Source organism: Dermacentor andersoni, chromosome 5 (assembly GCF_023375885.2).
Source record: "Dermacentor andersoni chromosome 5, qqDerAnde1_hic_scaffold, whole genome shotgun sequence".
NCBI classification, from domain to species: Eukaryota; Metazoa; Arthropoda; class Arachnida; order Ixodida; family Ixodidae; genus Dermacentor; species Dermacentor andersoni.
Window position 1 is genome coordinate 168,018,023 of NC_092818.1, and position 15,090 is coordinate 168,033,112.

General features: G+C 45.0%; 1 protein-coding gene across 1 annotated transcript in view; it reads right to left on the reverse strand.

The window, feature by feature from the left end:
• Positions 1-283: 283 nt before the first annotated feature.
• The window catches only part of LOC126531602 (atrial natriuretic peptide receptor 1-like), a 265,340-nt gene continuing 250,533 nt past the window's right edge, over positions 284-15,090 (reverse strand). Inside the window, exons 20-21 of the mRNA XM_050179200.2 lie at positions 13,519-13,610; positions 284-4,272 (exon numbers count right to left, since the gene is read on the reverse strand). Of these exons, the coding sequence (XP_050035157.1) occupies positions 4,153-4,272; positions 13,519-13,610 (212 nt within the window). The 3' untranslated portion in view covers positions 284-4,152. The remainder of the gene's footprint in view (positions 4,273-13,518; positions 13,611-15,090) is intronic.

Below are 15,090 nucleotides of genomic sequence, written 5' to 3' on the forward strand. Positions count from 1 at the left end.
GATTGCATTATGAAAGAATATAGCGTTTGCAAAAAAAAAGAATACAAAGGGCCGGCAATAATTTCTTTAGAATATTGTGAGCTCACAATTTTCTAACAAGTATGTGTTATTAGAGATGAGAGGTGCATGCAACATGGAGTAATTGGGATCATGGAAGTTTCTGCAGCCATACCAGAAGATGGAGAAAGTTTTCTCAAGTGAGTATCCCTCCGTTTATGACGTGATTGCGCTAATATTGCGTCAGTCCTTATTCAAGTTGAATAATACGAAAGAATTGTAGATGTCAGTTTTCAAACGAACGTTTATTACACAAGGCTTGTAAATATGAATGAAAGACAGACGATGGTCATATTAGTGTGGAGAAGAACGTACCTTCTCTATTTGCAGGTTCAATGACTGAAACTGAAACAAATAAATGCTGGGTATAATTGCAACACATTTTCAACACCGAAGAAATACTTCCTCTTCCGCGAAAGAACCGTAGCATTAGAAAATCGCAAAAGTGGAACGCAACATATTAAATTGGCCTAATATTTTGGATTTATGCGTTTACTGAACAGAACAGTGCTAAACAACTTATCTGCAAAGATGAAGTGGTAGCGCGTCAGGAGAATAAAACGCCAATAAGGTCGCAATAACTTCCTGTGAAAACAAAAAAGGGATACGGCAAGCACACTTCCTATTCGCTGACAGTTGCTCACAAGCTTTCCGCTAACAAGTTGTTCTGGTCCTAGAACTATGCGTAAAATGATGGCAGCTGTAATATTTAAAGCCGGAATTATTGTTTCAGCGCTTGTTCCCTTTCCCATGAACTTTGTAAAACGACCGTCAAAACAATTGTCACATGTAAAGGGCGGTGAACTATCTAATAATGTTAGAAACAGGGGTTCGAGGGCGTTCACAAGCATTCAAACGAGTGGTTCAGGTATCACATACGATACATTCATGCTAATCAAACGGAAAGGCGTAATATTTCCATTTTTGTGCTTAAACTGTATCGTGGCCGCCGTCACGCAGGATAATTGCAAGAGCTTATTATGGTTTTGAGTGTGCATACAAGCACTCACGAGAAAAGGCTTAGCGGTCTCGAATTTTTTGCCCGTGTCCACAGTTAGCGATTGCACAATACCAGCTGACTCATCGCGTTTCTTTAGATATGTAGCGTCGTACGTGTAATTAGTTTCAGATCTCAGAGCACCAAACAACGTAGTTTGTAGTGCTCGAGGTCAGCACACTAACGTAAAATGTAATCTGCAATGAGAAATATACTACAGAAATAGTGTATAACTACAAGAGGCTTTACTTATACGCTAATGGTTATACTTTTGCGCATTAATGCACTGTGGCCGTTGGGCACATTGTTCAACATGAAGCTTTTGCTGGTGGTCGTATTTTCACTCATTCTGCAGTAAAAATTGATAAGCGCTAAAAAGATCACAATCTTTGTAAACGGCACTAGTTATGCAGCCGCTTAATAACAAGCTAAGATTTTCAATAATTTCGTAGATGTTTAGATTTTAATCTTATTAAAATTACATTTAGGTGTTCCTGGGGCATATCTCAGTAAAAATAGTTTTTTTAATTCGGAAAACATCAGACAGATATTCAAGACCCGACGACTCACAGGTTAAATTAAAAAATACTTCACGGCACATCATCTATTCATTTACATACAAATTTACAGGACAACTATGAGTCACATAATTCTTAAAAAGATTATCATGTTAGCTGCCGGCAGCTCCAGCAGCATTGTTTCCGCCCAGTTTGTACCCGACAGGGCTCAACAACGGTTATATGTTAACAAGCTATGAGTAATGACATGTTCACACTTTAGCACATCCCCAAACAGCATCTATCCTGATATCTGAGACGCCCATATCAGCAAGAGGAATATCTGCAACATGCAGGCGCGAGCGCTGAAACTTTTCTTTTTCTTTTGACATTTTCTTTCTTTCTGTACCTTTATACACGTACTCAAACGGTTTCAGCGTGTCCAAGAGTTCATTGAAGATCTTCAATCATTTTAGCTTCGTATAACTATAGAAGGTTGAAATGGTCATGTCTGCTCGCGAGCTCTGCACCAAAATGTGATATCCTGATCAATACACCAGGCGCCCTGTGCAGAAACACAACTCTGGAACTCCGCCTCAAGACCTGCGGCGCAGATAGACAACATGACACAGCTGTGTACGCAAAACTTGAGTGGGAAAGTGAATGATGAGGACGTAGAGCCGAGTACATGGCTGCACTTTTGGCTGCTCTGAGAAAAAATGGCCGTTTGCTGCATCCCTTGTCGTTTTCTATCCGTGCAGTCCCAGTAATACCTTTATCTTTGCAAAAGCGTCGCTCAGAAAGAAAAAGAACTCTGTCAGGTTTGCTTAAAACTGTTTCAAACCTCCTAACGTGACACCAAAGATCGGGAAAGTACTGTTTTTAGGCTTTCGAATCAAGAAACTGCCGATGTTCCTCCAACAAATACACAGACAAAAAAAAATGAACAAATCCGATTTGTCGTCGAGTGAACGGATATAATAAACACAAACTAATAAAAAGGTATGGGCAATGAGCGACATGATAAATCTGGGCCATAAAATTACCTGGGGCACCTGCGTTTTTGAGTGTTTGGCATTAGACAATGCTTTAATGGCTAAGTAGTTTCCCTCCTTTATGTAACCTTTCTAAATACGTATAATACAGTATAACAGGATAAGACGCAAAGTATGCAGCGATAATAAATTATTTGATCTATTGGGTTTGCCGCTCGACAGAAGCTTCACCTTGCTTGCCAAGTGTTTTCTTGCGGCAAACATAGGTGGAGCCACAGATCTGACGATGCGCTCCACCACATAGCTCAGTTGCGTCTCCGCTGTCGGCGACGGATTTTCTCTACACTTCTAATTGGCTCTCGGCGCTTACAGCAGGAGGTAGGCGATTGTAAGAAACTTTCTTAGTGACCAATAATGAATAGTGTTTAACCAGAGCTGCGGGCGTTGAGAATAAAGTGGAGTTGCTTATCTTGTTTCTGTAATTTTGCAAATACAGGTGTGTGCTGAAAAGAGGAGGGCTTACTTGGTCTATACCTGAAAGCTTTCGTTTTTTCTTTAGATCAGTAAAATGTTATTTTTACAGGCAAAAGTTCGGCTTTATATTTGTCATGTTTTGCTAATAAAGCAAAATCATGAACGTTTCTATTACCCCTCTTTCATATCCTGCCTCCAGTAAACAAGACGCGAGATGCCAACTGTACCCAACTGGTGGTGGTGAACGATACTCCCTCTTTTTTTTTTTTTTTTTTCTTGTCACTGAGCTATTCGACGGGACCAGGGATTAGAAGGGTTGGAATAAATGGTGTCTGCCGTGATTATCTCCGCTAGACATAGCGGAGGTAATGATGAGAATTTGTTGGCTTGTGCTTTTCAGGAATAAAATGGCATCTACAGGTTCCATAATTAGTGACGGACGGGTTGTGTACAGGAGGGGAAGCCAACGTTCGCTCTAAGCTCGCATCACGAAAGCAACACCTGCTTTTTCTTCTAGAAATCTAGCAGTACGACAGCTTGAGACTTTCTACAAATGGAACAGACAGCTAGAAGTGTGTCCTTAATTCGCAAGCGGTCTTCGAAGGTATCGCGGAGTGAACGCAATGTATCTTCGCCATTGTGCAACCAATGCCGCTGCGATAGCTCCATCCCGTATCCTTATTTAATGTGGTTACCTCGAAGCCCTTCAAATGCCACCGCTTTGCATGATCATTCAGTCGCTGGTGTTTTCGGGGGTATACAGGGTCAGATTTGTGGCCTGCGCAAGACAGCTTGCTACAAACAAGTTCTCATAGGCGGGAAGCGGTCTGCTATGTTTCGGGGAAAGCACACCAGCCACCGGAAGAAATGCACACAACGTCCGCTGGACGCCGGTGTCTTTGGCGCCACATGAGGAGAGCGTCGTAGGTCGAAGTCGGTATTCGTTTCTCACTGTTTCAAGTGCGTGGGCACAACACAACATCACCGAAGCCGCTGTCTCAGAGGCGTCCGTGTCGAGCTAGAAAATGGTACCGGCGCAGAGAACACGATGGTGGGCGCACTGCTCAGCGCGTGAATGTCAGGATTGAGCGGCGGACGGCGCTGACGCAGCAAACTTTACGCAGTTTGTGGGTCATATTTTGGTCTCCTTGCGCACTTCTGTCGATGGGACCGTAGGTGTGAGGGGACCGGTGGAGCTGTTGTCCCTATCTTGCTCACCAAGCAGCCAGTAGGTCGTCATCTTACCCTTGCCCTGCAAAGAGATCACCGCTTTTTTTACCGCAGCCCTTGAGGCAAAAACGGAAAGTGATGTGTTCCGAAGCAGGAACTTAGACTTACTAGACTATAATTTTCCTATATAAACATAATTTAAACGTATGACAAATAAGTCGCCATCATCAACTTCCTAATTAGTGTCCAGTGCAGAACAAAGGCATCTTCCAGCGTTTTCTAAATAACTCTACTTTTCGCTTCACCCGTCGCTACGCGCACCGCATCGGCCAGTCGAACAGCCCTGATTGTGAACACTACCAGACGCCTGAGACGCTGGAACATATACTGTACGATTGCCCAGCATATATGCTGAAGCGAAGGGTGTTGGAAAGTTCCCTAGCCAGCGTTGGCAAGCAACCACTGTCGGAAAACGCTATCCTCCGCCATGGCCTGACACTGCAACTTCAATGCGGGCAACTAAAGTGCTGTTGAAGTTTCTGCAGGTCACCAAGCTAGACGAGCGGCTCTAGCGGGGCAACTGTCTCATATACATAAGCGCTCACCACTTCTCTTATCATCATCACCCATCCCAGTACTTTCACTCCCCTTCCCTCTTCCCCAGTGCAGAGTAGCAGACTATAACGCACTAGTTCAGGTCGACCTCTCTGTTCTTCCTGCCAATAAATTCTATATATGTTCTGCTTTTCGTCCATTGACTGCCTCCTCAATTTCCTACTTTTACTACACCATCTAATTCCCTGCCATCCTCAAATGCGTTTCCATTCCCGTGGTAAACAAATTCATTTACTTGCATTTAAATCTTTCGTGGTCACGTCAACGCTCTATGTCACTCTTTTACAAGCACCCTTAGGCATGCTAAGAGCAATGTCGTTATAGCGAGCTAGCTTATAGTCCAGTACCACAGTTCAAATCAAAGTGCGTTTTTCTCCCTAATCGCCGTTGCCTGTAACTATTCTTTGTTATCTCACTTACGTTCGTTAATCGAGATGAGGCTTTGAAGTGATATAGCGAGATAGTTATGCGTTGTTCTGAACGCTGGCTGCCCCACCCGTTCTAACTGCAAATGAGTTATCAGGAATCCGTAAATACATTCTACCATCGCCTTGTATGTAAAGTGCGCCGGTGCGCTGAAGCGACAAACAGCGAACCGGCTTACTACACAGCGCCCATATGTAATCGCAGAACCAACTTAGAGGAAAGGGACATACCGGTACATCATTGGTAAGTTCGAAGAGAAGAAGTGTTGGTGGAAACGGCAAATGGTTACAATGAGTTCTAATTTCGAACTATAGGAATAAAACAGACTATGGATACGTGGAAAGCATACGGACAGTTAATTGATATGTCTAGTTGAAATATAGAGATAATAAGGAAAGGGGAAATGAAAAGTTATGAAACCACCACTTGCCGTAGGTGGGAATTGAGCCCACATCTTCCGCGTTACACGTGTGACGCTTAACTAATTAGACCACAGGGACAGCCGTCTTGGTGCTCACTTTCTCGGGTATTTATGTATGCGTAAAAACTATCCCTGGGAGCTTAAGCCAGTGCCTCACACGGTTATGGTGGCAGGCGTGAAAAATCTTAACCACAGGCGTCACGTGCTACGTAGGCTTTGGAGCAGGGAACCGGCCAATAAATCTGCGCATGCTACATCACACGCCCAGCTCGCGCATTCAATCCATTAATGTCAAACCCTATTTTCAAAATGCCAAATCTACTCAGAATATCAAGTTCCCGATCCTAGATAATATTTGGATGGCCGCCATTAGCATTCGTTTTGATTTTACTTCGAACAGAACAACACAATTTCTTGGCACGCCTTTGACTGTTACAAAATGTGAATTCGGATTTGAAGAGGTGCGCTAACCTAGTAGCCTCATCTTTGATGATTTAGCTTCTTTTGACGCCGAGGCAGCATTATGAAATCGTATTGCGCACTGGCTTGCTACTGTCAACTCTGTGATGCTGTCCCTTCCAGAAATATAACTCTTCATGGCTAATAAAGTGCAAGTTTGGTATTGACGCACTAAATGAAATTATTTTTTTAGGTACATGCACCCTAACATGAGAGCAGCATGCGTTTTCAAACTGGCGTTTGGAGTCTTTTCTTGACCGACCTAATTCGGTTTTCATTGCGGTGTGGGGGAATGTCCAAAGCTACTACTCAGTTGCTGAAATCATGAATGAGGCTTAGACACCTATTTCGCTAAATGTAACGCGCAGAAGTGCTTTAATAAGAAGTTACACTTTAAGTAAAATTATTACAATGTTTGAGGGGATTTGGAAAAGTCCTGATAAAAAAGTAGGAGTGTATCTCACAGCGGTGTACAATACGAACCGAATCTTGGAAAAACGCTAACATAATCCTAAACCATAAGAAAGGGGACGCCAAAGACTTGAAAATGATAGACAGATCAGCTCACTGTCCGTTGCCTACAAAGTGTTTACTAAGGTAATCGCAAATAGAATCAGGAACACCTTAGACTTCTGTCAACCAAAGGACCAGGCAGGATTCCGCAATGGCTATTCAACAGTAGACCATATTCACACTATCAATCAAGTGATAGAGGAATGTGCGGAATATAACCAACCCTTATATATAGCTTGCATTGATTACGAAAAAGCGTTTGATTCAGTCGGAACCTCAGCAGTCATGGAGGCATTACGGAATCAGGGTGTAGACGAGCCATATGTAAAAATACTGAAAGTTATCCATAGCGGCTCCACAGCCACCGTAGTCCTCCATAAAGAAAGCAACAAGAGAGAGAGAGAGAGAGAGAGAGCAAATGATAAAGGAAAGGTAGGGAGGTTAACCAGGAGTGAGCCCGGTTGGTTACCCTACACTGGGGAAAGGGAAAATGGGACGGAAAGAATAAAAGAAGAAGAGTAAGCCTACTGCGTATATCGTTCGGTCACTCAGTCCGGATCACAGACGCTCACTCAATCCAGTGGCTTTCAAATATCGCAGCAGAGCTTTTGTGGCCTTTTCTAGCTGCGATATACGAGGCCATGGTCCCAAGATCTTCTTGAAGGTGAACGGTGCTATATCTAGCTGATTGAGAGCTGTGCAGAGGTCATGTCGTTCGTTTTGAAAAGATGGGCAGTAGCACAGTAGATGTTCTATAGTTTCCTCGACACCGCAGGCATTACAGTCGGCGCTATCAGTAATTCCAATCAAAAACGTATATGCATTGGTGAATGCGACGCCCAAGCGTAAGCAGCACAGCATTGTTTCCTCATTTCGCAGAAGCGCTGGTAACAGCCGCAGGTGTATAGAGGGGTGGAGGGAATGCAATCGTTCTTGGGTGAATTAAGCTGTGTGCCACTTCTGTAATGTCATACGGTGTGCTACCTTGCTTAGGTGTTGGGCTGCGTCCGTCCGCGATAAAGGTACAGAAACAAGGGTTGCTCCTTCGTGTGCTTTCCTAGCAGCTTCGTCAGCGAGGTCGTTGCCGGAGATACCGCAATGGCCAGGCAGCCACTGAAACACGACGTCGTGTCCTTTCGCTATCATACCATGGTGCATTTCTCGTATCTCCGACACTAGTTCACACGACCCGCGACGAAGAGATGACAGAAGACATTGTAAGGCCGCCTTCGAATCGCAGAATATTGCCCACCGATTAGCGGGTTGGTTGTTAATGTAATCAACGGCACCTCGGAGGGCAACAAGCTGCGATACGGTCGATGTTGTCATGTGAGAAGTATTGTATCGGATGCTAATTGATCGTGATGGTATAACCACTGCGCCGGTGGAGCTTCTGAGTGGAACAGCCATCCGTATATATGTGAACTCGGTCAAAGTAGAAAGTGTTCAAACAATCCAGAGCTGCTTCCTTCAGGCCCAGGGTAGGCAGGTTGGTCTTCTTTCTTATCCCTGGAACGGTAAGACGCACTTGATGTTGTTCTAAACACAACAAAGCTGAGGTTGAACGTGCTGAGGGTGTGAAGCCTGATGATAGACAGGCACGATGGATGCTGACCTCGTTGGAGAAGAACGCCTGTGGTCGTCGTTCTGGCAGGCAGGCGAGAGAGCTTGATTGCATGCGCGAAACATGACGAACATGGGCCCTAAGCCCGTCGGTGCTAATGTAAGTCGTGATCGGATGGTCTCGAGCCATTATCATGGTTCCTGCTGTTGAGGCGCTCCGCGGAAGTCCTAGGCAAACACGTAGTACCAGTGCTTGCACGCTCTGAAGTTCTCGAAGATTTGACTAGCATGTTTTAGCAAGCACGGGAGCACTGTAACGTAGCAATCCGATAAAAAGTGCTCGATATAACTGTAGCATGGAGCCCACTGACGATCCCCACGTTTTCCCGGCGGTAAACTTGAAGACATGAACAATAGATGTGAGCTTCTTCTTCAAGTGGGCAACATGAGGGCAACAATGACACCCAAAAACCGATGATTTCTCTTGTAGGAGATAGGCTGGACATTAATGCATACTGGGTAACGAGACATTGGTTTTCGTGTAAAAGCGACTAACGCACATTTTTCCGTTGAGATGGTAAGGCCTTGTGTTTGAAGATAGTGAGATGCCTGTGTTGCTGCTTTCTGTAGCCTTGCGCGAACCTGCAGACGAGTGACCGCTGATGACCAGATGCAGATGTCGTCGGCATAGATTGAGACACTCACTGCTTCCGGTAGGGATTCGGCCAACCCAAGAAGCGCGAGGTTGAAAAGAATAAGGCTTAGAACACCACCTTGGGGAACTCCTCGGCATATGTAGTGGTAGGTCGGCGGACCATCTTCCGTACGTACGAACAAGGACCTTTGTGTCAAGTAGTTTCTGATCCATCGATATACTCGCCCTCCTTGTTCAATTGTTAAAAGTGCGTCTAGAATGGGTTGATGGGAAACGTTGTAAGCACCTTTCACGTCCAGAAAGAGCGGTACTGATATTCGTTTCCAAGATTTTTGCTGTTCTACAGATGACACTAGATCGATGACACTGTCAGTCGATGAACGGCCTCGTTGAAATGCCGCCATAGAATCAGGGTAAATTTTGTGGTGTTCTAGGTACCATTCGAGACGCATGAGGATCATGCGTTCCATGATTTTGTCAATGCAGCTGGCAAGTGCTATAGGCCGATACGATGCCAGTTCGAGCGGCGACTTTCCTGCTTTTAGTAGCGGTACCAAACGGCTGCGTTTCCACTCCTGTGGGACGACACCATCTTGCCATGAACTATTAAAAAGGCTGAGGAGTTCTCTTCGTGCTTCTCGGCCTAGGTGGCGCAAAGCAGTATATGTTATGTCATCGGGCCCTGGTGAAGACGAACACCTACAGAGCGCCATAGCAGCTTCTAACTCTTCCATAGAGAATGGAGCCTCCATACTGGTGTCTCGTGGACCGGGGATGTCACTTAAAGCCATATCAAGGACTAAAACTGTGCCTCCGGCGATTTGCGCGAAGAATTCCTCTGCAACGTCTATCTCACGGCGGTTTTGATAGAGAGCGAGGGCGTTAAAAAGGTGTCGTTGCTGGGGTCTTGAGCAAAGACCCCGTAGGGTGCGCCACACACGGGACAATGGCTTGCGGGGGTCTAGTGACTCGCAATAGCATTTCCATCTTTGATCCTCTAGCTTATCCATTCGGCGTCTTATCTTCTTTTGCATGCGCCGAGCTTCTCTGAGGTCAAGAATTGACTTTGTGCGCCTGTACCTCCTTTGTACGAAGCCTTTCCAATTCAATGTCATTCTCTGTACGCTTTTTCGAATGTGTGAAGCAACGCGTGCAATCGTGCATTGCGTCTGTAATTATGTCTTCTAATCTGCGTGCGATATGTTTCTTGCAGCTGTCTTCTACTCGATCTTGAAAGACTGACCAGTCGATTTGGCGAGATACATCCGGTAATGCGGCATCTAGTCCATCGATTCTCACATAGGTCGGAATATGATCACTTCCATGGGTTTCAATATCAGTGAACAACTGCACGCTCGAAGTCAGGCAACGTGAAACCAAAGTCAAGTCAAGGCAGCTGCTGTACGTTGTTCCTCGCAGAAATGTCGGACTTCCTTCATTTAGAAGACACAGGTTGTGGCCTGATGCAAAGGATATTAGTGACCTGCCCCTCGAATTTATCCTGGAGCTTCCCCATATGTGGTGATGAGCGTTGAAGTCCCCTGTTATTATCCAAGGACCGGGAGTAGCAACCACAATATCTTCTAGTCTTTTGCTGTCAAACTGACTTGTTGCGGATAGGCCAATAATAGTAAAAGACAGCCTCTTCTTTTTCACACTAACGCAGACGTATTGGTTACCGTCGTGTGGCGCTACGGGTTGCGAAAAATACGTTAGGTCCTTGCGAATGTAAACCAGAACCTTACTACTACGGACACACGTTGTTGAAACAAAAAGTTCATATCCTGTTGTTGAAGCAAAATGTTCATATCCTGATAGTCTTATTGAGGCTGATAAGTTCGGTTCAGAGATCACCAGTATAGGAAAGTGATAGTGAAACACGAACTGTCGAAAATCCGAAATACGTGACCTTAGGCCTTTCGCATTCCATTGGAATATGGAGGCACTTCTGACATCATCCCGGAACGATCGTTGTTTCTGTCGATGGGCCATGGTTCTGCTGTAGAAGTTCTCAAGCACTGGTCTTCTGAAGGCTCACTAAAACCGGATTGATGGCATCCAGCACTTGCAACGCACTTCGAGCAGTTGGTGTCTGTATCTTGTTTAGAAGTACATGAATAGCACTCACCAGAGAGCTGATCATGACAACAATTTGTTGATCTTGGTCCGTCAGTTTATCAGGAATAGTCGAAGTGCCCATTGCTGTAGAACTCTGATTTCGCTCAGTAGGAGCATGTAGCCTCGGGAGTGCAGGCCACGCGTCAGCAGCAGGGCTGTTCGTTGCACCTTTGTCCTTTGAGCTGACTGCGTTTGGCCTGGGCGGAAGAGAGGGTGGCAATGTACGTGGCTGGCGCTCTGCAGAGGCTTTGGAGGTTTGTGATCGACGTCGGCGACGCGATCGTCGCCGTCTAATAGATGTTGCTGCTTCTCGGTGAGACGAGTGGTCTCTAACCATTTTCCTCAATATTGCCATTTCCTTGCGAATTAAAGGTCATTCCTTCGAGGATGCATCGTGAGGGCCGCGTCAGTTTGTGCACTTCAGCACACTGGCCTCGCACGTGTTAGTAGTGTGGGGCCACTACTCACATGCCCAAACTTCATGCACTTCCAGCACTGCAGCGGTTTTGGTATGAAGGGGCGAACTGCGTGTCGGAAGTGGCCCACTTTTACATGCGATGGTAGGGATTCGCGTTTAAATATGATTTTGACACACCGTGACGTGCCGAGATGAAAGGCGTTTGTGATGATGGTGTTTTCTGTAGCTGGCTTGATTAAGATCGACAGATCGGAGTCGACAATGGTCTCGTCAACATCGTAAATTACGCCGCTACTGATTTGTTTGCCCAGCGGAATATGAGGGCGGACTTTCATCCCGTCAAGTTCCGTGACATTGCGCAAGGAATCCAACGCAGCCGCGTGTTGTACGTCAATCGCTAGGACGTTCTTACAGGTGTTTACTCTGATGTCTTTGATTTCATTCGGAACCAGTGCCTCTATATGTGAAGTCACGGCGTACCTGTTGAGGCGTCTCAGGTTGTCAGTAGCGAGAACTGGCGCGAACAGGATGGTGAGCTCCTCGGTATTCTGCGAAGATCTCACGGTGGACTCACTCGAATTCGAGGATGCGCTGAGAAACCTTCGTTTTGCCTTACAACTCCGCACCAACTCGAAAGTGTCGTCACAGGAATCCTCACTGCTGACATAATACTGCATGGTGCCGACACTGTCAGTGTCGCTCTCGGTGCCGTTGCGCATCCTGGAGGCAGCCGCCGCGTGCACTGCCGAGTCCGGCGGACGCGCGTGAGACTCCATCTCCATCGCAGTTAAGGAGGAAATAGCAGTTCTCTGGCAAAGTCTAAGAAATCCACAAAATAAGTAGAGCTGGAAGACTCGGCGTTCTGCCTGAAAGGCACTTCGTCTTCGTCGTCCCAAGAAAGCAACAAAATCCCAATAAAGAAAGGCGTCAGGCAGGGAGATCAGATCTCTCCAATGCTATTCACAGCCTGTCTACAGGAGGTATTCAGAGACCTGGAGTGGGAAGAATTGGGGATAAGAGTTAATGGAGAATACCTTAGTAACTTGCGACTCGCTGATGATATTGCCTTGCTTAGTAACTCAGGGAACCAATTGCAATGCATGCTCACTGACCTGGAGAGGCAAAGCTGAAGGGTGGGTCTAAAAATTAATCTGCAGAAAACTGAAGTAATGTTCAACAGTCTCGGAAGAGAACAGCAGTTTAGAATAGGTAGCGAGGCACTGGAAGTGGTGAGAGAATACATCTACTTGGGACAGGTAGTTACCGCGGATCCGGATCATGAGAGTGAAATAATCAGAAGAATAAGAATGGGCTGGGGTGCGTTTGGAAGGCATTCTCAGATCATCAACAGCAGGTTGCCATTATCCCTCAAGAGAAAAGTGTATAAAAGCTGTGTCGTAGCATTACTCACGTACGGGGCAGAAACCTGGAGGCTTACGAAAAGGGTTCTACTTAAATAGAGGACGACGCAACGGGCTATAGAAAGAAGAATTATGGGTGTAACGTTAAGGGATAAGAAAAGAGCAGATTGGGTGAGGGAACAAACGTGAGCTAATGACATCTTAGTTGAAATCAAGAAAAAGAAATGGGCATGGGCAGGACATGTAATGAGGAGGGAACGTAACCGATGGTCCTTAAGGGTTACGAACTGGATTCGAAGGGAAGGGAAGCGTAGCAGGGGGCGGCAGAAAGTTAGGTGGGCGGTGGAGATTAAGAAGTTTGCAGGGACAACATGGCCACAATTAGTACTTGACTGGGGTAGTTGGAAAAGTATGGGCGAGGCCTTTGCCCTGCAGTGGGCGTAACCACGCTGATGATGATGATGATGTTATATTGCGCTGCTTCTTTCAATTGCTCAGCTTTTTCTTTTTTTTTACCTTAATACTTATGTACACATGGTAACAAAATGTCTTGTCGCGCTAACTACACTGCTCATCGATTCAAGCTCGCTGACGCTATCTTCTCCTCATTATTTGTATATTTGCATATGTTCTGACTTTCTAGTTCCTTCATGACACTTTATATAAGTTCATTAGATAAGCAAATGTTGGGAACAAACCTTCAACAATGTTGGCAAGATGTCGAAAATTATCAACTAAATAAATAAATCACCCGTTCAAATCAAAATATGACCGCTTACCTTCATTTCGACTTCGCCGCGTAACTCCAGTTGAAACGTTTTGAATGTATCTAAAACTTCCTTTGTCGATGAGCTGACATGTATCCTAAGCGCTGAAAAAAGAAGAAAAATAAATACGTTTTAAGCACTTTGAACATATTTTACTTCATTGTCGTGGAGCACCACAATAACAGAGAATTAGAAGTGTTCAGTAATGCTCTTAGATTGATAGTTCGTGCCAGCAGTGCGAAATAAAACTGAATAAAAAGAAAAAAACCACACCCACCACAAATGCCAAACTGTAAACAACTGACATTTACTCAAGATAGAGCTACACTAGGCGAGAAACAAAACAGATACATTATTAGCGCAGATGCGTTCTGCTCATCCTCTAACTGATATATGTCATTTATTTCTTCCCAATACCAGGAGAAGCGGTGGTAAGACACGTACATTATTGATAAGAGAGCTACATTGACATCTTTTGACAGTGATGAGTTAGATATCCTGACACTCGCTGTTTCTTCTACATGCACGTACTGTTCTCGCCTATTATTTAGGCACTTTCCCGTCTGACTAAAGTGGCATCTGACACACAAGAGCGGTATCTTGCAAAGAGCTTAATTCTTGCAAAATAGGTTGCGCAGCAAAACGAACTATCACGATTACGACACCGCGTTATTATAAAAGCCGGTGCATGGGGTGTTGTCACACGGGAATATGACAAAGGATAGGGTAACATACTAAGGTGGCATGGCTGTTAAACTAGAGCGTTTGCGGCGTCTGTGCCTACACTTTGCGCCCCTCTTTATTTTGAACGTGATTCCAGAAGCATTCCGGACATAGAATGGTAAAAATGGGATGTCTCACGCATATCCAAGATACGGAGGAACAGCTGCCTTGTCTTGCATGCTGTTCATTTACGAAACCGACTCATACATTTTTCTAATAATATTGGTATGCCTCTGGCGATTGATGAAGATAATTATGCTAAGAGATCGAGCAGTCACAACATTGCTGTGTGGTTTCTGGGAGTTCGTAGGAACCACAGCGAAGCTACTTGCACTGGTAAACACGGGACACAGCTCAGAACGATGGCTACAGCAACAATTAACTCAACAATACTAAGATAGTGCATACCCACACGAGTAACTACAACACTTACAAAAACAAAGAGGTTGCCAAGGATATACTGCATATAAAAATAAAACCAAAGCAGAAATAGAATAAAACAAAGAGGCAGCTATGAAAAGAAAGCCAAGTACACTTAATAAGTACGTTTACCATTTATTTCACAACCTCGTAAATGAGGGTTATCTTGAATTTTAACATTGCAGGTGATTTGCATTATTGACTTCTGGGAAGAAATATTATGAAGACAATTTCGTTGCATGCACACAATATTGATACAATAAATTTCTAAAGAACGTGCCCTATGTACCACATTTACGTGAGTATGAAGCGTACGTCCATCAACCGCAATCTCGCTCGCTTCGCGCTTGCCCGACAGTTGCCCATCGGGGTGGCTTAGTAGCAATGGCGATGGTTTGCTAAGAACGAAGTCCCGGTTGAAATCACGGCCATGGTAGTCGC